The 20,144-nt window shown below is 50.5% G+C and overlaps 10 protein-coding genes across 10 annotated transcripts; 8 read left to right on the top strand and 2 right to left on the bottom strand.

Annotated features, from left to right (window-relative positions):
• Positions 1-967: 967 nt before the first annotated feature.
• On the top strand, positions 968-2,594 carry BJX68DRAFT_80945 (NIPSNAP family protein). Its single transcript, XM_071049799.1, has 2 exons — positions 968-2,027; positions 2,079-2,594. Exons 1-2 carry the CDS (start codon positions 1,343-1,345, stop codon positions 2,561-2,563), a joined length of 1,170 nt encoding a protein of 389 aa, XP_070904943.1. The 5' UTR covers positions 968-1,342; the 3' UTR covers positions 2,564-2,594.
• A 606-nt stretch (positions 2,595-3,200) lies between these two features.
• On the top strand, positions 3,201-5,258 carry BJX68DRAFT_80926 (aminoalcoholphosphotransferase). Its single transcript, XM_071049798.1, has 7 exons — positions 3,201-3,616; positions 3,683-3,692; positions 3,775-3,932; positions 3,982-4,028; positions 4,080-4,175; positions 4,229-4,893; positions 4,946-5,258. Exons 1-7 carry the CDS (start codon positions 3,477-3,479, stop codon positions 5,066-5,068), a joined length of 1,239 nt encoding a protein of 412 aa, XP_070904942.1. The 5' UTR covers positions 3,201-3,476; the 3' UTR covers positions 5,069-5,258.
• Positions 5,259-5,404: 146 nt separating this feature from the next.
• Positions 5,405-6,647, top strand: BJX68DRAFT_224663 (40S ribosomal protein eS27). Its single transcript, XM_071038292.1, has 3 exons — positions 5,405-5,512; positions 5,693-5,755; positions 5,829-6,647. The coding sequence occupies exons 1-3, from the start codon at positions 5,510-5,512 to the stop codon at positions 6,009-6,011; spliced, it is 249 nt and encodes an 82-aa protein (XP_070904941.1). The 5' UTR covers positions 5,405-5,509; the 3' UTR covers positions 6,012-6,647.
• Positions 6,648-6,912: 265 nt separating this feature from the next.
• On the top strand, positions 6,913-7,942 carry BJX68DRAFT_224661 (alpha/beta hydrolase). Its single transcript, XM_071038291.1, has one exon. It carries the CDS (start codon positions 7,027-7,029, stop codon positions 7,876-7,878), a length of 852 nt encoding a protein of 283 aa, XP_070904940.1. The 5' UTR covers positions 6,913-7,026; the 3' UTR covers positions 7,879-7,942.
• A 9-nt stretch (positions 7,943-7,951) lies between these two features.
• BJX68DRAFT_224657 (proteasome regulatory particle lid subunit RPN5) lies at positions 7,952-10,413 on the bottom strand. The gene is made up of 5 exons (XM_071038290.1): positions 9,649-10,413; positions 9,534-9,590; positions 9,241-9,477; positions 8,702-9,190; positions 7,952-8,653 (listed from the first exon to the last, which is right to left on the bottom strand). The coding sequence occupies exons 1-5, from the start codon at positions 9,730-9,732 to the stop codon at positions 8,054-8,056; spliced, it is 1,467 nt and encodes a 488-aa protein (XP_070904939.1). The 5' UTR covers positions 9,733-10,413; the 3' UTR covers positions 7,952-8,053.
• A 139-nt stretch (positions 10,414-10,552) lies between these two features.
• Positions 10,553-12,552, top strand: BJX68DRAFT_80855 (putative siroheme synthase). The gene is made up of 2 exons (XM_071049797.1): positions 10,553-11,079; positions 11,131-12,552. The coding sequence occupies exons 1-2, from the start codon at positions 10,755-10,757 to the stop codon at positions 12,492-12,494; spliced, it is 1,689 nt and encodes a 562-aa protein (XP_070904938.1). The 5' UTR covers positions 10,553-10,754; the 3' UTR covers positions 12,495-12,552.
• Positions 12,553-12,797: 245 nt separating this feature from the next.
• On the top strand, positions 12,798-13,312 carry BJX68DRAFT_261209 (uncharacterized protein; the record flags this gene model as incomplete). The annotated part of the gene is made up of 3 exons (XM_071044110.1): positions 12,798-12,859; positions 12,922-13,003; positions 13,088-13,312. The coding sequence occupies 3 exons, from the start codon at positions 12,798-12,800 to the stop codon at positions 13,310-13,312; spliced, it is 369 nt and encodes a 122-aa protein (XP_070904937.1).
• A 158-nt stretch (positions 13,313-13,470) lies between these two features.
• On the top strand, positions 13,471-14,680 carry BJX68DRAFT_80823 (2-deoxyribose-5-phosphate aldolase). Its single transcript, XM_071049795.1, has one exon. It carries the CDS (start codon positions 13,831-13,833, stop codon positions 14,629-14,631), a length of 801 nt encoding a protein of 266 aa, XP_070904936.1. The 5' UTR covers positions 13,471-13,830; the 3' UTR covers positions 14,632-14,680.
• Positions 14,681-14,881: 201 nt separating this feature from the next.
• Positions 14,882-16,943, bottom strand: BJX68DRAFT_224652 (putative ribosomal assembly complex component Ipi3). The gene is made up of 2 exons (XM_071038289.1): positions 16,562-16,943; positions 14,882-16,507 (listed from the first exon to the last, which is right to left on the bottom strand). The coding sequence occupies exons 1-2, from the start codon at positions 16,907-16,909 to the stop codon at positions 15,152-15,154; spliced, it is 1,704 nt and encodes a 567-aa protein (XP_070904935.1). The 5' UTR covers positions 16,910-16,943; the 3' UTR covers positions 14,882-15,151.
• Positions 16,944-17,977: 1,034 nt separating this feature from the next.
• Positions 17,978-20,008, top strand: BJX68DRAFT_261206 (uncharacterized protein; the record flags this gene model as incomplete). Its single annotated transcript, XM_071044109.1, has 2 exons — positions 17,978-19,030; positions 19,082-20,008. The coding sequence occupies 2 exons, from the start codon at positions 17,978-17,980 to the stop codon at positions 20,006-20,008; spliced, it is 1,980 nt and encodes a 659-aa protein (XP_070904934.1).
• Between the last annotated feature and the right edge of the window lie 136 nt (positions 20,009-20,144).

The raw sequence follows: 20,144 nt of genomic DNA, 5'->3' as shown, positions 1-20,144 counted from the left end.
ATGATGGTCCCGAAAGATGGGGCGCGGCTTTACCGGATTCGGTCCGCTTCCGCCTGAGCTTCAAGTTCCCGCGCCGCTGGGCTTGACCTGGTGAGTGTCTAATACTTTGTTGAAACTCCATAGAACTACATTGGTAGAAGTTCGAATACATCAATTAAACTGTGGACTGCAGGAAATCACTAGCTGTACAACAGAACTATGCAAATTGACCTCAAACCAGCTGTAGCACTTGTGCCACAGGCAATTCCGTGGGTGTGGGGATCACTCGTCCTCGAAGGATTAATCTGATGATCAGAAACCAGGTCGATTGACACTAATCATTATTATTCAACGTTAGTGAGATCAGTTCATGGGTACTCTCCATATTGCCGCATGATCTGGTCGAACATGCTCCCAAACAGAGCAGCGCAGCAGGTGATCAGCAAGCCACGTGACAGTATGCGCAAGCTGTGCCTAGTCGGACAGGTGAGAAAGGCCAAAAAGAACCGTGCTTTGCTCTGTACAGATAGAAACTGCAGCCTGCATGTCGTCATAGATAGCAGGTCCAGCTGCAAGACCTGGACCGCAAATCGCCAAAGCCACAGTTGGTGAACGAAGGGGTGGATCTCAATCTCAATCTGAACCGGCTGGGGTCTTGCTCAACAACACCGAGCGCCGACCGGCCATAAAAGTCCTCGAGTTCCTCCTGCAACCTCAGTCAGTCCTCAATAATAATCCCAGTCAGCTTATGTACTCTAGTCTCCAAGCAGCGCGCTAAGACGCTAAGACCTTCCCCCGCACGTTGACTCCAGGCAAGCTACGAGGTTGCAGTGCGATCCCCCAGCTTACTTCTACCCCCTCTCCCCTCTTTCTCATCGCCTCCATCGCCATTGGTGTGTTAATATCATTAATCTGCCTTTGCACCATCCGTGGTCGAGCTCCGCTGTCATTCCTGGGGAAATATCCTACTCCGCTCGGCGACCCAAACTCACTTTGCTGATCCTGGTCTCTGAGCGAGTCTGCTTCCTCACTGGTTCTGAGTGTTACTCCTGCCTTGTGTCGCACCTGCCGTTTGGCCAGTCGGTTCAACGCGTGTCATCTTCATATCACATCCCTGCTCCTTGTCTGTCAAATCCCCCCTCATTTGAGAGTTCAGAGCCCCTCTTGTGCCCATTTGCCGCCTAGGGATAGGTGTTACCTCTGTGTTCTCTTTTGCCGCTGAAAACCGTTTGTCGTCTGCTTCTTCATTAATCAACACTGGTGTTATTCTTCTCTTCGTGTCTTCGTTTCTGTATTTCTTGCTCAACCTTTTTTTTTTCGTGATTGTTGTTGAGATTGCACTGTAATTGTACCAACCGCGACAATGCTTGCCCCCCGAGTCTTTCGGCCTGCTACCTCGCTGGTCCGACCTTTCCATACCTCTGTCCCTTTCTATCGTTCGCCCTCTATCCGTGACATCACCCCGGATTCAGCTGAAGAGTTCAGTGCACGCCAGAAGGAGTTTCGCGAGAACCTGGAAGTAGCTCGCAAGAAGAGAGAGCAGCAAGAGAGTCAGTCAGTCGGTGCTTCTGCTTCCACCTCTGCCAATGCCCCATCATCCCCTGTTGCCCGTGATCGCCTCCGTGAGTACGCTAACGCTCCCGCTGCTCCCCTCAAGAGCAACGCGAGCGATGCCAAAAGTCCCGTCTTTGATGCCGCCGATGTTCTTGACAACCAAGCATTGGGCTCACTTTCTACCCACCGTTCTTTAGGAGATGAACACTTGTTAGAGGCCAACCGATCGCCCAAACGCGGCCCTTTGTCTTCCTTGATTTACGGCACGAAAGAAGGCCAGCAGCTTGACAAGGACATTGAACGCTCATTCTCCCAAGTCCTCGCCCGCGGCAAATACGTCCACTCCATTGTCTTCCACGAAGTGAAACCCGACCGAGTAGACGAATATGTCGACCTTGTTGGCCAGTGGTACCCTCGAATGGCCGCCGCAGAAGAGAACCGTGTGAATCTGGTCGGGAGCTGGCGCACACAAGTCGGAGATAACGAGACTTTTGGTACGAACCCAATAGAATAGAATGGACCAGACCCTCTTCTAACGATGGCAGTCCACATCTGGGAGTACCAGCGGTATGAAGGATATCACGCTTCGCTTCACAATATCTCTCGCCACCCAGAGTTCCCTGCATTTGACAAGAAACTCAAGAGTTTGATCAAGAGCAAAAAGACGTCACTGATGCAAGAGTTTTCGTTCTGGCCGACAACACCTCCACGTCGCCTCGGGGGTCTCTTTGAACTGAGATCTTATACTCTTCACCCTGGAAACCTTTTAGAATGGGAAACTCATTGGCGGCGCGGTCTCAAGGCCCGCCGGGAGGTCATGGAAGGGGTTGGGGCATGGTTCGTGCAAATTGGTGACTTGAACACAGTGCATCATTTGTGGCAGTTTGCGAATCTGGAGGAGCGCAAAATCCGCCGAGAGCAATCTTGGGGCATTGAAGGCTGGGCCGAGACCGTGCACAAGACCGTTCCCCTCATCCAGACCATGCAAAGCCGCATTCTGATCCCGATGCCGTGGAGTCCTGTTGGCTAAGCTTCGATCATTATCTCGGGGAGACCTCGTAAGTAGATTTTTCAGAGGGATGGCCCGAGCATCATGCGAATCTGCGAGTGCGATGTGATTCAAGTTGTCGTCCTGGCTTTCCCGGAACGAGGTCGATGACTTTGCCCACTGTTACTTGGCAGTGCTTAGTGTATGAAACATAGCATTTAGCGCTTTCGAAAATTGTCCACTGCATGCTGGGTAGACCAATCCCAAGGACCAAATGCTTAAAGAAACATCTTCCGCCAGCCTTACCAAAGTTTACTGCCCATCCCGTATTATTAGACAGACTCGAAACATGAACACTATGCAGTCCGGCGTCGTCATATGGCAGCCTCGGATAATTGTTGGCAGCCAACCCAGGGCTACCCCACCTTGTCCTTTAATTTATTCGACGGCGATCAACAGGATGCGGGAGCCTTTTGACTTGATCCAAGCGCAAGTTGCGGTGCACGCCTTGTATTGGGGGAGTTGACACGTGGGCGGCCGATACCCACCATACAGCCGATTCAAGGAATCCCACTGGGCTAAACACCAGAGCCATGGTTCTGTGACATTCTGCGTACTTCCTGTAAAGTATTCTAGACAAACTCCGAGCTCGTGCCCGCCCCAAGGGGAGCTTTTCCGCCGGCAGAAAAAAAAAGTGTTGTAATAATAAATAACCTTGAAAGCTGCTGGCTTTGCGCGAACAGGAACTCGTCAAGGCATACTTTTCCGGGGCGTTGCAGCATCCTTTTCCTCTCTCCTCATCCCCTCCTCTGCTGCCAGAAGTACGACTTTTGCCCGGCGCTCTATCATTACTCCTTTCATTCACCCTTTGTTTGGACACCACTTTTGGCCACCTTGCACTCATCATATACAAAAGAACCCTTATAGAAAAGCCCGAGTAGGTCTCACGGTCAAAATGGTATACCTGCGACAGCATCAGTTACCGAACCTGAAAGACTATCGATATGCGGGCGTGGATCTGTCCCTTGTTAGCCGATATGTCCTCAAGCCGTTCTATAATAACTTCGTGATCAAATTCTTTCCCATGAGCATGGCGTGAGTAGCGACAAGGCTGTACTTTATGTCTTTGCTTTGGCTAACGAGCTTATTCGCTTCTCTTAGTCCTAATGCTGTAAGTCTTTTAGTCCAGCCCTACGCGCCAAAACAACAAAAATCCCGCTTAGCATGAAAGACCTGATAATAATCGAGGGTAGATTACCTTGACGGGTCTTATTTTCGTCCTGATCAACTTTGCCACCGTTCTATACTACAATCCAACGCTAGACCAGGACTGCCCCCCTTGGGTTTATGCCAGTTGCGCCGTGGGGTTGTTCCTGTACCAGACGTTCGACGGTGTAGACGGCATTCAGGCGTATGAGTTCCAGTTTCCATGGTGGAAACAATCACTGACGGTATATTAGGCGGAGAACTAAGCAGAGCGGTCCCCTAGGCGAGCTCTTCGATCACAGTATGTCGACAAGCTGAATCAAGCAATAGGAACGACTAACTCCTTGATTAGGTGTCGATGCGTGCAACACTGCTCTGGGGGTTTTGATCTTCGCCGCTGTTATGAACCTTGGCCAGTCCTGGGCTACCGTGTTGACCCTTTTTGGATGTACGTACCTAGAAGACTGATCTGGAGCTCAGGTTACTGATCTGGTATCATAGCTACCATGACATTCTACGTTCAAACCTGGGACATGTACTATACCCAGGTCTTGACGCTTGGGATAATATCTGGACCCGTTGAAGGCGTACTGACGCTTTGTGTTGTCTTTGGAATCACTGCATACATGGGAGGGGGCAGCTTTTGGCATCAGCCCATGCTCGAGACCATCGGTATCCCCCAGTTCGGGTTCATTCCTCAGCGAATCTATGAGGTCCCTTTTACTCAGTGGTATCTCATTTACGGCGCGTTTGTTCTCTTTTTTGCCGTTGGCTCGAGCATAGCCCATGTCGTGCAGGTTCGAAAGGAGAAAGGAAAGGACTCCATCAAGCCCCTCTACGGCCTTCTTCCGCTTGTTTTGACTTGGGTCCTTGTGCCGGCTTATCTCTATCTCAACCCGACCGTCCTTGATAACTACCTGGTCCCATTCGGCCTGTATGTCGGCTTGGTGAATGCGTACGCTGTTGGGCGAATGATTTGTGCCCACCTCGTCAAGTCCGAGTTCCCCTACTCCAACATTCTTCTTACCCCTGTCGCTCTGGGTGTCATCGATGGCACTGCTGTACTTTTTGGTCTTTGGTCGAAGCCTTTGCTTGATACTATTGGACATCCCGCGTTCGTCTTTTTGTCTCTGGGACTGGGCCTTGGTGTTTATGGAAGCTTCGTGGTAAGCTACTCAAAATCGGCGAGAGCACTCACGCTGTTACTGACACGTCTAGCACGATATTATTACCACAATCTGCGACTACATCGATATCTGGTGCTTGACTATCAAGCATCCGTACATGCCGGAAGAGACCGCCAACGGCGATGTTGTTCGTGCATCCAAGAAGACGTTATAGACAGAGAGTTGCGGCAGTGCCTCGTAGCTCGACATTTGCGACGCTTTCATGGTGTTAAGAATCTACGACGACTCTCCTTTGTGGTGGCTAAAATCCTTTGAAATCCCTCGCTGTATCTATTATGCCTTATGTCTTAGCGGAGTGGAATATTACTAGCGATAAAGTAGACAATAAACTTGATGTGATGGAGAGTACTAAAGAAAATTATGATCATAGATCCAAAACCTTACATAAGCTATACACTGGTGGAAAATGCTTTGTTAGCGAGGGCTGAGCCCTACAGACGCCCCCCAAACGGGTCAACCGGGTCCCGCAAAGTTCTCAAATCGAATTCTCGCCATCTCCACGAGACCTCTTCAGTTGCTTCACACCCCAAGCAGGCCATCGCCCATCAGCGCTCTCTTCAACTACCTTCGCTGATCGACATTTTTTCTCGTCAAGATGGTGAGTTATTCTTGCCTTTTGGCTTCGCACCACATCAAGAGCACCCTCCATACCGGCCTCGATTATATTGGTCACGTTCCTTCAGCGTGGTCATCGTCGCCCTCATCGCCACCGTCCAATTCGGATCGACTCTCGAACTTTTCGACTTTAGCACAGCTTTGCTAACACATCTGCGAATAGGTTCTCGCGGTCGACCTTCTCAACCCTACTCCTCAGGCTGAGGCCCGCAAGCACAAGCTTAAGGTATGATCTCGTCGGATCCGGATACACAATATCGACATGGGTAACTAATGCGGGAACTTTTATGAAACGATAGACCCTTGTGCCTGCTCCTCGCTCCTTCTTCATGGATGTCAAGTGCCCCGGCTGCTTCACAATCACCACCGTCTTCTCCCACGCCCAGACCGTCGTCGTGTGCGCCGGCTGCTCTACCGTCCTCTGCCAGCCCACCGGTGGCAAGGCCCGTCTCACCGAGGGCTGCTCTTTCCGCAGAAAGTAGATGTCACGTTAACGGAGTTGGAACGATGACGATTGCAACGTGGCGTTCTTCGATGATGATGGATTAATACTATTTTTTTGAGAAAGCACCTGCAGATAGAAGATGGAATCCTCGCCCCCTGCGAGAAACCCCGACAACACTCCTGGGCAATGAGAAAAATGTTTCTACAACCTCACTTCACCGTTCCAATACCAAAAAGCATTTTCTTCACATCGAGGGGAGTTCCGGATATCTGGCACTTGATCGGTCCAATACTCTGTCAACTTTTGTGCTCTGTTTCCGTCAAAATCCAGTTTCTTCTCTCCTTTTTTGTGCTTGTGCTTTTATCCTCTTGCACGTCGTTGACTCGACGAGCGTACTGAGTTTGTGCACCATGGATATTATGCAACAGGTTCGCCCGCCTGAGCCGTGCCAATCAATGCGGATTTGGGATGTCAAGGAGTCGGGAAGAGCATTTTCTCGTTGGTGAAATATGGGATGCCTGTTTCCGTGGCATGTGCTCAGGCGGGCTCGCATGTCTTTTTCTCAGTCCTGGACAGTTGCGCTTGAAAAGGACTACTGGGCCTGGCCCATGAGGGAGACTGCAACCTGTAACATTCATGGTGTAGTAGCAAATCGTACCATTATTCAAATCGACCCGAACAACGTAGTCTGGCCCTCTAGTGTTGTAGTACATAGTACGTATCCACAGGACGATTCCGGGATTGTCTGGGGCCCCGGCTCCACACCCATTGCTTTTCGACTTGTCAAGGAATTCTATCTCTAGTAGTATAATCGTTATACTCTCTACACATGCAATGGATCGTATCCAACTTATCTATAACAAGCTGTAGCAAGCATGGGACAGGATTGTGGAGTGACGCTTCTGCAGCAGGATTAGTTATCTTATCTCCGTCGCCGCGACCCCAATCTCAAACCCCTCACACCTTTTTTCCTCTCCGTTTGGACCTCTCTCTACCTACCTCTCTCCTGTCCTCAGTCTGGCCCCCGGCGACAGTCTGCACTCCAATTAGAAATGGCAACCCGCCCGCCCCTCAAACTCCTCATGCTTCACGGATATACTCAATCCGGACCCCTCTTCCACGCCAAATCCCGCGCCCTGATAAAACACATAACAAAGGCCTTTCCCCTCCACGAAGTCTCCGCCCTATACCCCACCGGTCCCCTGCGACTGAATCCCGCCGACATCCCGGGGTACACCCCACAAGAAGGATCTGGCTCCGGCGCAGCGGACAGCGAGGAAACCGAGATTGAATCATACGGGTGGTACAGGCGCTCCAACACCGCCGAACCACCCCTCTACGTTGGGCTCGAAGATGGGCTGGATACGATTGCCAAGGTCCTTAGCGAAGAAGGCCCGTTTGACGGCGTGATTGGGTTCTCGCAGGGTGCTGCGATGGCGGCGATGGTGGTGTCGTTGTTGGAGGAGAAGCGGCAGGACGCTTTTGCGCATTTTGCGTCTTCTTCCTCTTCTGGAGTGGAGGGGTTTGCGTACCCTGCTTCATTTGCCAAGTTGAGCCATCCGGCGTTGAAGTTTGCTGTGTGTTATAGTGGGTTCCGTTCGCCGGGGGATCGGTACCGAGCTTTCTACGAGAGTCCGCCTATTCAAACGCCGGTCTTGCATGTTTTGGGTTCGCTGGATGCTGTCGTAGAAGAAAGCAGGAGTCGGTCGCTGATAGAGGCTTGTGTTGGGGATCCAGAAGCAGAGGGCAAGGTGGTTTGGCATCCTGGCGGTCATTTCCTGCCGAGTCAGAGACCGTATCTCGATGCTGCTGTGAGGTTTATCCGAGAGTGCTTGGATGGTGCTGTGCAGAAGGATAACGCTAATCATGAGGAGGATGTCAACGACATGGATTTGCCGTTTTAGATGCTGTTTCTTCCCTATACTATACCTGCTTGCTCGATTTTAGATTTATACTGCTTAATAGAAGGATAAAGTATATAATGAGTAATCTCAGTTTTCGACGGATAAGTGGATAAAATCAATTCTACTATTGTATAATTTACACCCATTGAGTGACTCATGCGAAATACGACAGCACTTAGCGAGCCTTTGCCTTTTCCCGAGGTGGGAGGATGCGCGCCATCATCTCTTCCTTGGTAATGAGATGATCAATGCGCTCCAAGAGGCCCAGTAGACTCTTCATGTCGCTGCTCCATTCGTTCAGCACGTCGTCGGCATCACGGGGTTTGGCAAAGTTCACTAGCCGTGCAGGCCGGTCAATCTTTGCATAGATCGTCTTGGAAGTGACAAGCTGGCTAATGTACTTTTCCGTTTCCTCCTCAGTCAGGTCCAAAAGCTGAGTTAGACGACCCATCTGAATGCGAGTGTAGTACTTTGCCACCACACGCACGTTATGCTCAATGACACGCTTGCGAAGGTCCTGCCACCTCGTGTAAGGCTGGTCCTCGGCAGACTGGCTCGGCTTGGGACTGAAGACATCGGTGTTGCACAGATGGGGCCCAAACGACTCTGCGACGATGGGCCACCGCATAAGTTCGGGAACTGTGAAAAGCTTCACGAGACGAGACTCAACAGGAACCGCAGAAAGTCTTGAATCTTGCTGAATGCGGTGCAGCAGGTCAGACTGTTCGTTGTCATATGGTGACAAAACAATGTAATATATAATGCGTGCAAGTACCTGGGAATGTTAGCTGGCTAGCTGTTATATGGATCGAGATCTAGTTACCGCTCGAAGTTGTTCTGGGTTGTTCTGCACCGAATCCGTATCAAGTACCTCCCTGTAGTGCTTGCAGACTTCTAGATACTTGTAGTCGTGATTGGCAAGAATGATCTGTTGTTCGTAATAGCGAAGCTTCAGGTCCGTTACGTCGTCATCGACCTCCATGGGAGGCTCGTCAGGCCCGCGAGTCTTCTCCCTCTCTTCAGCTGCTTTCTTGAGCTTTTCGATCTCCTCGGGGCTCTTCTTCGGCTTTCGGGCAAAGTATCGTCGGTTAATCTTACGGCTTAGAACCGTCGCCTGGGTCCAGTCGCCTCGTTCTATGCAAAGCGCAACTTGTTCCAGAATGAACTCAGTCTTCTCCCTTCTCGTCATCGACCCGAATGTCTCAACCTGTAACTCGCAGAGAATATCGGCGGCGGCGTTCAAGTCGCCTTGCGACTTTTTGATTTGAGATAAGATACGTGTAACACGAGCTCTTTCCACTTCGACGAAGATCTGAAGACGTCATTAGCCAAGGATAGCAATAGAGATACCAATGTACCGACCTTTCCCTCTGTGACTGTCCGCAGGGTCTGGATGACCGACAATTTGGTATCCAGATTCGGTGTCTCATCCAGGAATTTCATCACTGTCTGCACCATCCTTGTGATGGCTTGTTTAAGCTGGCCATGCTTCTTGGAAAGGAGAAGGACTTGGTCGTTGAGGAGGTTCCAGTCGCCGGAGTTCTTGCTGATTGTGACAATCGTAACGAGTAGTCGAGATGTCGTGGGCAAGTCAGATGACTATGAGTATATACAGTCAGATCTAGCCGGCCGTACATGGCAGGATGATATGGTACCTGTCTTGCTTGCTTCTCCAACACCAACAGCTTGTCAATCGCTCCTTGAACATCGGTCTGGTAGAGCAGTTAGCACTGCGTGATGTATGAAGATGCCCAGGTAAGCGATCTGTACCTTTGCAAGCTGCTCCGACTCCGGAATCAGCTTGTCAGCATCTTTGGAGAAGTCCTTCTCCGGCTTCAAGAGTCCGTCGGACATGGCGACCACTGAAAGTGTGTTCCTGGTTGATAACAGGATATGATAGGGATAGGACCAAAGACCGGAGACGAGAGGGTGGAAACGCCTGTGGTAATGCGAGCGTGATGGGAAATGACGGCGGAGTGTTCGTGAGGTATGATTGCATCTGGAGCTCTTGCGGCGTCAATTCGAGCTGGCCAAAGCTCCAGGTCACGTGAAACATCACCCTTTCAGTAGTCTAAACAACACACAAACATCTTTCTGATTCGACTTTGCATCATTATTATTCAACGCCCGAAACGAGTACCTTTCAGTATGACATCTGAGGACTCTATCTGCTACAGTTCATAGTTTGAATTCCTCTTTGCGCTCAGCATGTTGTCTGCTTATGCTTTGGCTGGTAGCGAAGAGGATGGACGGTTGGCGATCTCAGGAGAGATACTCACCGATTGATGAAGCTACTTCTATCCACACATTTTGAGATCTATTTGGCATCTCCACGGACGGCAGGGAAAACACTGGGCAGTCTGACAGTCCTCTCTTTCCTCGGAGATGCGAGCCTTATAATTGCCTTATTCCTCAGGCATAAATTGTTACTCAGCCATCACGCCATCACGCCATCACGCCATCGTAACTAACTGCTTTGGGTTGAGGTTGTATAAAACCTACAGAGAAGAGAAAATCCGATAGTTTTCTGGACGCTGTTTTTGTGCTCTGAAATGCTGTGTCTTTGAATCTACTAATAATACTCGGAGATACCTTATCGACAAGGCTTCATCAGGAATATCAATTGAAAACGGGTTCAAACCTCGATCCGTTATCTCGATTTGCCTCTTAACCAATTGGCTTCTTCTTATTTCCGCGGAGCACTGATTCATCGACTTTTTTTTAAATACTTCTGCTCCGCGACACAAGCAATCTTCGAGATACGCTATTATACTCCGACCGCATTCATCTTTGAACTACGAATCTTGCACTTTTTGCAAAGTTGAGCAGAAGCCGCTGAGCCCCCTCGTTGGGAGTACTTTCAAAATCTTGACACCATGAAGGATGCATCATCACAGGGTGAAGCTCAGGTGCCACTGCTGGCTTCTTTAAACACGGAGTCCCAAGTGCATCTTATTGTGGGATCGAATCCCCTTGCTGCAGCTCGTTGCGCCAAAAGCGTGGGCTCTGGGGCGAGACCCACCATTATATCGCCTGATGCGGACAGTTTACAGTACACATTGGCTGCGTACATTGAACAAGGCTCTGCGCAATGGATTCGGAGGGACTTTCAAGACAGTGACTTGACGAGTCTAGGCAGAGAGGAAGTCGATCATGTTGTGGATATGGTTTTTGTAACCCTTGGCGCCGGCCATCCTTTGAGTATGCGTCGAACCTAATATTGATACCAATCAACTGCTAATATACTTGCAGGCACACATATCTCAAAATTATGCCGGCGTCAAAGAATCCCAGTGAATGTATCAGATGCCCCGGAGCTGTGTACTTTCAGCTTGCTTTCCACTTACTCCGATGGTCCTCTTCATATCGGCATTACGACTTCGGGACGAGGCTGCAAGATGGCGTCAAGATTAAAGAGAGAAATATCATCTACACTACCACCTCACCTTGGCAGCGCTATAGATCGTCTAGGTACTGTGAGAAGACGTCTATGGGAAGAAGACTTTGCTGCAGGGCTCTGTGATGTGAACTTTGATGTCGACGAGGACGACTCCACTGGGCAGAAGCACACATTCAACAATTTGGTCACGGAAGACGATGTCAATGCAGCAAAGACTCGGCGCATGCGTTGGCTATCACAGATCTGCGAATACTGGCCCCTTTCCAAGCTCGCCGCTATCACCGACTCGGATATCGACAGCATTCTCCAGGCGTACAGCTCAGGAAAGGTAAAGGACACAGATGTTAACGGAGTGCACCTATCTGAGAAGAAGGGGAGGATAATTCTTGCTGGTTCTGGCCCAGGACACCCCGATTTGCTCACTCGGGCAACGTATAATGCTATTCAGAGCGCCGACATTATCCTGGCCGACAAGCTCGTACCTGCACCCGTCCTAGAATTGATCCCACGGAGGACAGAAGTACATATTGCCCGAAAATTCCCCGGGAATGCCGATCAAGCACAGGAGGAATTTCTTCGCATGGGCTTGAATGCTCTCACCAAAGGCCGCCAGGTCCTCCGCCTAAAACAAGGTGACCCGTATCTATATGGACGCGGAGGAGAGGAACTCGAGTTCTTCCGAGCGGAGGGATACGCACCTATCGTGTTGCCCGGAATCACCAGTGCTCTGAGCGCTCCATTGTTTGCGGAGATCCCTGCAACCCATCGAGGAGTATCTGACCAGGTTCTGGTTTGCACAGGGACTGGAAGAAAAGGCGCCGCACCTGAGCCTCCGACGTACGTTCCCACACAAACGGTTGTGTTCTTGATGGCGCTTCACCGAATTTCTGCCCTCGTCAACTCCTTGACCACTTTACCTGAAGGAGACTGTGGCTCACCACCACAGAAGCGGACACTATGGCCGAAAGAAACGCCGTGTGCTATTATTGAGCGTGCTTCTTGCAGTGATCAGCGGGTGATTCGCTCCACACTCGAGCATGTCTGCCAGGCGTTCGAGGCTGAAGGATCGCGGCCGCCCGGTTTGCTTGTAGTAGGAGCTAGCTGCCACGTTCTTCACAAGCCAGACGACCAGAAGTGGATCGTTGAGGAGGGATTTAGAGGACTGGATGAAATACAAAACGCGATTGATGTGCCAGTGATGAACGGAACAGCTTAGGGTTCGGGTGGTCGTCATTGATGTTGCTGAGTTATATTGATACCCATAGATCTTTTTAGAATTGAATATAGAACAGTACAGTCATGAGATTAGAACGAGCCTGCGCCAGGGTTGTGTCAGTACACCGTTCCCTCATCAATATCAGACCTGGGTTGCAAGATGATTTCCCAAGTAGGAATAGAAACAAAGTCCAGGTCACCTGCTAGCGCCAAGACTACTGTTGCCTTCCTGTCATCTCGAACTTGACCAACGTTCATCCAGACAACAAATCCATCGTCACTCTGAAGTTAGTGCATATCCATCATGGCCTCGAATCAGCCCTCAAAACCTGGTGTGTATTTGCACAATGGACAGATTCTCCAAGCGTACGCATCAAAATACCCCTCTCGCCGTGCCGACCACTAATGCCATGGTCTCTTATCCACAGTCCTCCGCTTTCCGTCCAGATAAGACGCTTCCTCGAAAACATCTACTTGTTCTTCGGTCTCTACTTCACGAGCTTCTTCTCGGTATGCGCCCATCGAATGCTCAGCCCTGGTTTTGTGGAGCCGCATCTTGCCGCCGAACCCTTCAACTAACCGTTCAACTCCTAGCTCGATCCGTATACTGCCGCTGAAAACTCGTCGTTCAATATTACTAGATCCTCGAACCAGTCTAATAACAAGCCTCGCTGGTCTAGCTCAGGGGGACCTCGAGGAGGAGGTGGTGGTGGTGGTGGCGGCGGCCCTGGCGGTGGTGGTGGATTTGGAAGTTTCGGATCAGGCAAATTCGGCCGGGTGGATGATATCAATGGCACCTGCAAGACCGGCTGTTGCTGATGTCCAAAGAAAGTGAGCTCTAGAGGCCATCCTGGACTGCTGAAATCTTAAAGCACGTCTAAGGGAATCTCGTCGTCAACCCAAGAGCTTCGTTAGGAGGCGTGAAGCGGACTTTTATTCCCCTACTTTCGCTTTGAATATCGCGTTTGTGGAATTTTTGATGCTTCTCTGTACTAAGATAGTGGCTTAGAAAGTTTTGTTAACATCTCTTAGCTCTTGGAAAGCTGCGACAGACTCCAGGTAGTACAAGGATGCGAATTCGCCGTAGCTTCTCGAACCCTAATTCCTTTGTCAGATCCTTCTTAGGACAGCAACCACAACTCACTGGATCATAGCAGTCTACGTTCACCCGTCCTAAAGTGAACTGAAGCCTTTACTGCTATCCTTTCTGCTGGGTTACTTCTCCAGATATCATCACGTGAAGCTCCACGTTCTCCGCAGAATAGAGGGGCAATTTATGTTCTAGAATTTCTCCCACTTTGTTGACACTCATATCTCAAAGTTCCCCCGACAGCAAAATGTCTATCCCAAATGACAATGCCGGGTGGGAGGCCCTGATCTCCTCGTATCAAAACTCCTTGACCGAGGTTTCCACCGAACAGCGCGCATCAATCACCTCCCAAGTCAACCGGACAATCGACCACACCCAGCTAGCTCTAGCAGCAACAGAGGAACAAATCGACGAGCTGTGCACTCAAGCCTCAAAGTACCAATTCGCAACGGTATGCGTCCGCCTTAACTACGTTCAGCAAGCTGTGCAGAAACTCAGTCAATCGCCTGGTGTCGGGGTCGCATGCGTGGTTGGTTTCCACGAGGGCATGTACGAGACCTCCGAGAAAAAAGATGAAGCCCGGAAAGCAGCTGAACTTGGCGCTACGGAGCTGGATATGGTACTGAAGTACCCATTGCTCAAGACCAAGCAATACGTCGACGTCTACGAGGATATTTTGGGTGTGCGCAATGCGGCTCCTTCTCCCATTGGATTGAAGGTTATTCTGGAAACCTCACAATTGACTCGAGAAGAGATCATTGCGGGGTCTGTGATTTCGTGCTTGGCTGGGGTTGATTACATTAAGACGAGCACGGGTTTCAACGGCGCGGGCGCGACGGCTGAAAATGTGGCTTTGATGTATGAGACCGCAAAGCTCGTGGGCAAGGGGACGAAGGTCAAGGCTAGTGGTGGTGTCCGAACTGCGGCAGATTGCCTAAAGATGCTGAAAGCTGGCGCTGAGCGGATTGGTGCTAGCTCTGGGGTGAAGATTGTGCAGGAGCTGGAGGGTGCTGAGATCCGGGAGCAGGGACCGTCTGATGGGTACTAAGGGTCATTATCATGCGACTTTTTCAACTGCATAGATAGCTCACGGTTATGAGAGACTCACTGTATAGTTACGCTCTCTTCCTTGTTCCTCGCAAAGACTCACTTCATACTTGCTGCCTGAATTAGAGGTATCTGCTGTTCTATGCTGTAAGCTGGAATGCAAGCATAGCCTGTCATTAAACCCTCAAAACATCCCGCGAATCTGTAGATTATAAGAGTAGAGCCATGCCCAAGAATGTGGCAAACGTATTTGCATAACATTAGCGCCCAACTTTCCCTTGTGTCGTTTCCCTAAAGCTATGTAGACCAAGAAGACCAAAGTAATCTTTTGGTCAGAACAAGCGTATACTATATAAAGTCCAATTCGATTATCGCTGATAATATGCTAGTGTCATCAAGGTCTATGCTCAACCCAAACTTTTTAAGCCGTTGCGCCGTGGACTCACCCATACCCTAGTAGTGTTTGTGCAGCCCAATGAAACATCTAGGCATTCCCAAAGAATTATGAAAAAGTACAATGATCACTCGTCGCTACTTTGATCATCAGCGCCACTTGTTTCAGAACCTTCTTCAACATCTAGGCGACGGAGCGCTGTATCTCCGTTCTTCCCTTTCTTCTCCGCAGCGAACCAGGCCTCTCGTCGCCGAGCTGCCCGCTCCTCCTTGCGGGCTTCACGCTGAATTTTCTCTCGGTGTGACTGCTCCTGTTTCTCTTGGAGCTCGTTGATATAATCATGGAGATTGGCCAGGTCCGATCGCAATTTGGTTACTTCTTCAGTAGTAACCTGACGAGCGATTTGGCTTACCGAGACCTTTTGTTTCAAATTGGCGATTTCGCTCTCCAAATCAGCAATCTGGGAATCCTTCGCAGAGTCATCAATGTCCATTGTAACGTTCGAAGATGTGGCTGTAGCAGCCGACGCTGGCTGGCCCACAGTAGCAAGCTCAGCTAGGCCCTGTTCCAGCATTGATGTTGGGAAGGAGGCATTAGAAAATGCATTCATGAACCAGTCTGGCCCTGCGGACGTCGCGTCAGGTAGAATGTGGGTATTGAATTCGTAGTCGGCAGGAATCGTTCCCGCAAATTGGGAGTTTTCGGATAGAGAATGGTCGAATCTGGGTTTGACGATAGTATGTGATACTCTCTTCAAACTAGCGGCCTGCTGATACAGCCCACTGAGAGGCTGCATGATGACGTTCGTGACTGGATGTGTCAAGTCGGCTATTGTTGAGGCGTATTTCCGCCGCCCGACATTCCAGGAATAGACTTTGCCATTTTCATGGCCGGAAAGCAAGACCATGCCATCGTAAGAAAGTGTCAAGGTATGCGCGGCACCGCTATCGGCGGAAGGAGGGAGCCAACGTTCTTCAGCGGGTATCTGGGCCGGGGTCGTTTGTAAATAAGGATCATGAAGAGGGTGCTGAACAGATTGGTCCTTGTAAAAGTCTACCGACTGCAAGCTTCCATCCTCATAGCCGACGTAAAAGGCTCGGTCAACCGGGTCAAGCGAAAGAGAGACGGCGTTAGCCGGCAGGAGGAAATTCCGCAGGACATGACCGGTCTGATAGTCCCAAGCAATGGCAGTATTATCCTGAGCTGTAGAGACCACGATATTGTATCTACCGGTGCTGTGTCCCACTGCGATTGCTGTAACGGCGGCGCGGTGGTTCGAGAATGTGCGGAGAGGCGAGTTCGGGGGTTGCTTTTCGCGGCCGGATGGAGGTTTTGTGAAAGAAAGAAGATCTACCAAGGACCATACGTGGATGGTGGCATCCGCGGAGCCGGAAAGAATAAAATTGGAGGTGGGATCAACCGCGACAGCTGTGACGGGTCGTAGATGCGATGCGGTTGTAACGACTTGGCGTCCCGTGCAGACCTTTTCCCAGAGCACCGTCAGCCTTAATCATACGTCTCTGATGATTGTACTCACCTCCCATAGAATCAAGCGACCCCCCTCTGTTCCCAGAACCACAATGTCGCCATTCTTAGACCCAACAACCGCGATGCTGCGAATGCGCTCATGGAATGGAACTGTAGCTTCTTGATTTCCCTTATCCCTACTATAAACGTGCACGGTTGCCTTTTCTGATTGCGCCGCGAATATGTGCGACGCCGTCACAGCCAGACAATTGGGGGCGGTTGAGCTCCTCTTAAAGGTTGAGCGTAGGGTAGCCGACGGTTGGAGTTCATGAAGACAAATGCCCACGTCTCTGAGTGACGCCGAGGCAGGGGTCTTCGCGGACGCCAAGGTCGACGCGATGAAGCATTCTGAGAGCATGAGGAGCTGTTTATGAGTCCGGAATTGACCGTCCAGCAACAATTAGAGAAAGCCGTTCCATATCTTTTTTTTTTGCGATGCGATAAGCGGGAGTTTGCACTGTTTGCACACGCATCCTTTACCCTGTTGTACATGAGTCACGTGCTGTTTATTCTCTTTCGAGAAGCAGAAGGCATTAACTTTCCATGAGCTTAATGCTTGATCAACACCAATTCAACCCTCGGGCAGGAACCTTCCTGGATCCATTCACTCCTTCATCTTGAAAACAAGGCTAGCTTGGCCGTGTCCGCCAAGTGGTCTAGAGCATAGTAACAATGCCCTAACCAGCGTCAACATGGGTCAGCCCTCTTCAGGAACTCAGGTCGTGTCAAGCAAATTTATACGCCTTTTTGAGAAATCTTAGCCATGGGCGTCAACTGCAGAGTCACAATTCTCCGCCACAGCTTGGTTGGAATTCCTGCACATGCTGCTGAGATTAATCGCCCTCTCCAGCTATGGACCCTCCATGCAACGGCACCCACAGCAACCGAAGCAAGGGGCCCTCTCTAGGGGCTGCATCTTTTGATTGCCCGGTGCAACAGCTTTATTGGATCGAGACATCGTGACGTTCCCCCAGTGCCCTCGCTAGGGGTTTTCCTGGTCTATTCGCCTGCGTCCTGCATGTCTCATTCCTTCTGTAATGACGAAATGCAAAGTCCCTGCAAAGCCCTTCGCCCACGTTTCGATGCGGCCCTGTGCCCAATGATCTAGATCCAGTATGCTCTGACTGGCTCTTACCTCTCTTTGGAATGCAAGGACGGCGAGCGGAGTGGCCCTTTAGGGCCTACACACTTGGCTTATGTTCCAGAGTTCCTCTGGAAGGGGGCGATGAACATGCCCGTTGTCTGGCGTACTGTGCAAGGTAGCCAAGGGGTGTTTTTAATCTGGCCGAGGTCGCGGTATAAGGGCTCCTCGGCCGCTTTTTACGCCCGTTTGGTCTGAAAGCTTTTGCTGGCTTTTGCTTTGTTTTCCGTCTTCCCTTTACTGATCGAGAGGTCCAGCAGATTCATCAAACATCCTCATATCACCATGTCCTCGACGGACTATAACCTGGCAGACCCGCATACGAAGCATCGTCATAGTCACAACCGCCACCACCCCGTGGCCGCAAGCCCTGTTCCGACATATGCTAACAGGGGTGTTCCGACGTATAGTATGCTGAACCAGGAACCTATAGGCCACTCTAGCAACCTACCTTCACCACGCTACTCTCCGAACGTGCAACCATGGAAAAGACAGCAGCCTCAGAACTCCCTCTCTTTTATTCCATCCACATCTCCCCGTTCTGAACAATCCGAGTACACCACATCTCAACCAAGACGAATAGCGGACCGTGGGGCAGCTTGCATCTCTCCATTTCGCTCAGTGCGCAAGATGAAAGAGCCTTTTCAACTTCGTCTGCCGACTTCACCGTCTATTGAGAACGGCTCTAGCTCTATTGGGGACGCCCGAGTGACTTCACGTCAACCTGAGCTACGGTCATTGCGGGCCTGGAGATCGGACCAGAACCTCATGGCTTCCAGTTTAGAGACATTCGGCCTTCTCCCTAGCCCTCCACTGTCCGACTCGCATACTCCTCAGGCATCTCCATCATCGACATACTTTTCATCAAAACCAGGGCGTGGAATTGAGAGCTTCCCTCTGACAACAGGACGCTGCACTCCTCACGCTACGGCAACTGATATCCCGGCGCAGCATCATTCCACCGAAAGCACAAATGTTCATATGGCGCATTCGAACCTTGTAAGACAGTATGAGATGAGTGATGGGCAGTTTACCCCGTCAACAACGGACTCAGGATGTATGTCGCCGCCTGCGACCTGCTCGGATACAGACTCGGTTGGAACCCGAAACTTTTCCGGGTCATCCGCAGCGACACATCGAAGTCGGTCTGGCACAGTCTCAAGCGAAGGTAGTTGGGTTCCAAGTAGCCTATCTTACTGTGAAACATGGCTTCAGGGTGCTCCCATTGATTCAGCAGAGGAAGAACCGGGAAAATCGACCGTCCTGAACCGGAGGAAATTCCAAATCGTTCAACAAAGCCCCTTTCTCCCGGACTGGAAGCGAGCACACAATGATGCGGTAGGGTTAGTCCAAGCCAGAGTATTACATCTTACTAAGTATTGGCAATAGGTCCTCGCAGTGAAGAGCAAAACCAAGCCAAAGTTGGTTGATATTTCTCGACAATCCTCACCAGCGATGAGTTACTCGCTTCCCACGCCGACCCATATACTTCCTGCCACGCCTGATCAAAGCCTACCGGAAGTTTCAGCTTTCAGCCCTGACACGCCTCTAGAAATGTCCGATAGTGGTTATGCTACGAATAATCTGGCACGGCCTCCAAAGGAACAGGAAGCTAATAAGGAAAATACACCTACAGAGTCCGGCTCAGTGGTTTCAGGAGACGCTGGCGAAACAGTTATTTGTGATGTCTCAGCTGAAAATAATGCCCGTCAGAAACCACACTCGACGACTGACATGCTATCTGAAGCCGTTGCCTCACAACCACAGGCATCTCCGAGTGCTTCGTCGAGTAAGGTGGAGAAAGAAGAATTGGAAAAATGGTGGGATCTTGAATGGACGATCGACCAGCTCGAGCACTCGGTGAAGGAATTCCCTCAAAACATACTTCGACTGACTTCTCCTGTTGTGATGTTCCTCCGCCGCAACCAGGAACGATCCCTGATCCGTCCTTTTCGCCAAATATTTCCTGATGCTCCAGAATCTCTCCTCGACTCGCTTTGTGCTGTTCTGATCGCGAAAAACTATCTGCTCTCATTGCCATCGTCCAGCCGCCGGGCGGCCAGTATACCTCCACGTGCGCAGTTTACCAAATTAGACACGGTTCCAGAAAAGGCCTCTTCGATTCTGGGGATGAAGTTTGCACAGCCGCCACCGTCACGCATCCGAGATCAGGTCCTTGGTTCTCGAAGCGGCAAGCTTCACCAGGATTTCGACCGAATCGTTGATGATTTACTATCCACTCTTCACGGTCCGCCTGACGAGGCTCTGAAATCAGCTACACTAGTTCTAATCCAGGTCCTGGAGACCAAGGCATAGACCGTTGCTTTACTTGACATCGTGCAATTTGCTGTTTGAACTTTATTCTTGAAGCGAGCTACTTTAGTATAGATATCTTTACCTCACCCGGCCTTTTTTTTTCATTTGCAATTCCAGCGTCTGTATGCAGCCTTTC

This window comes from Aspergillus pseudodeflectus, assembly GCF_044049435.1.
Source record: "Aspergillus pseudodeflectus strain CBS 756.74 chromosome Unknown BJX68scaffold_2, whole genome shotgun sequence".
Lineage (NCBI taxonomy): Eukaryota > Fungi > Ascomycota > Eurotiomycetes > Eurotiales > Aspergillaceae > Aspergillus > Aspergillus pseudodeflectus.
This window is presented reverse-complemented; position numbering and strand designations above follow the sequence as displayed.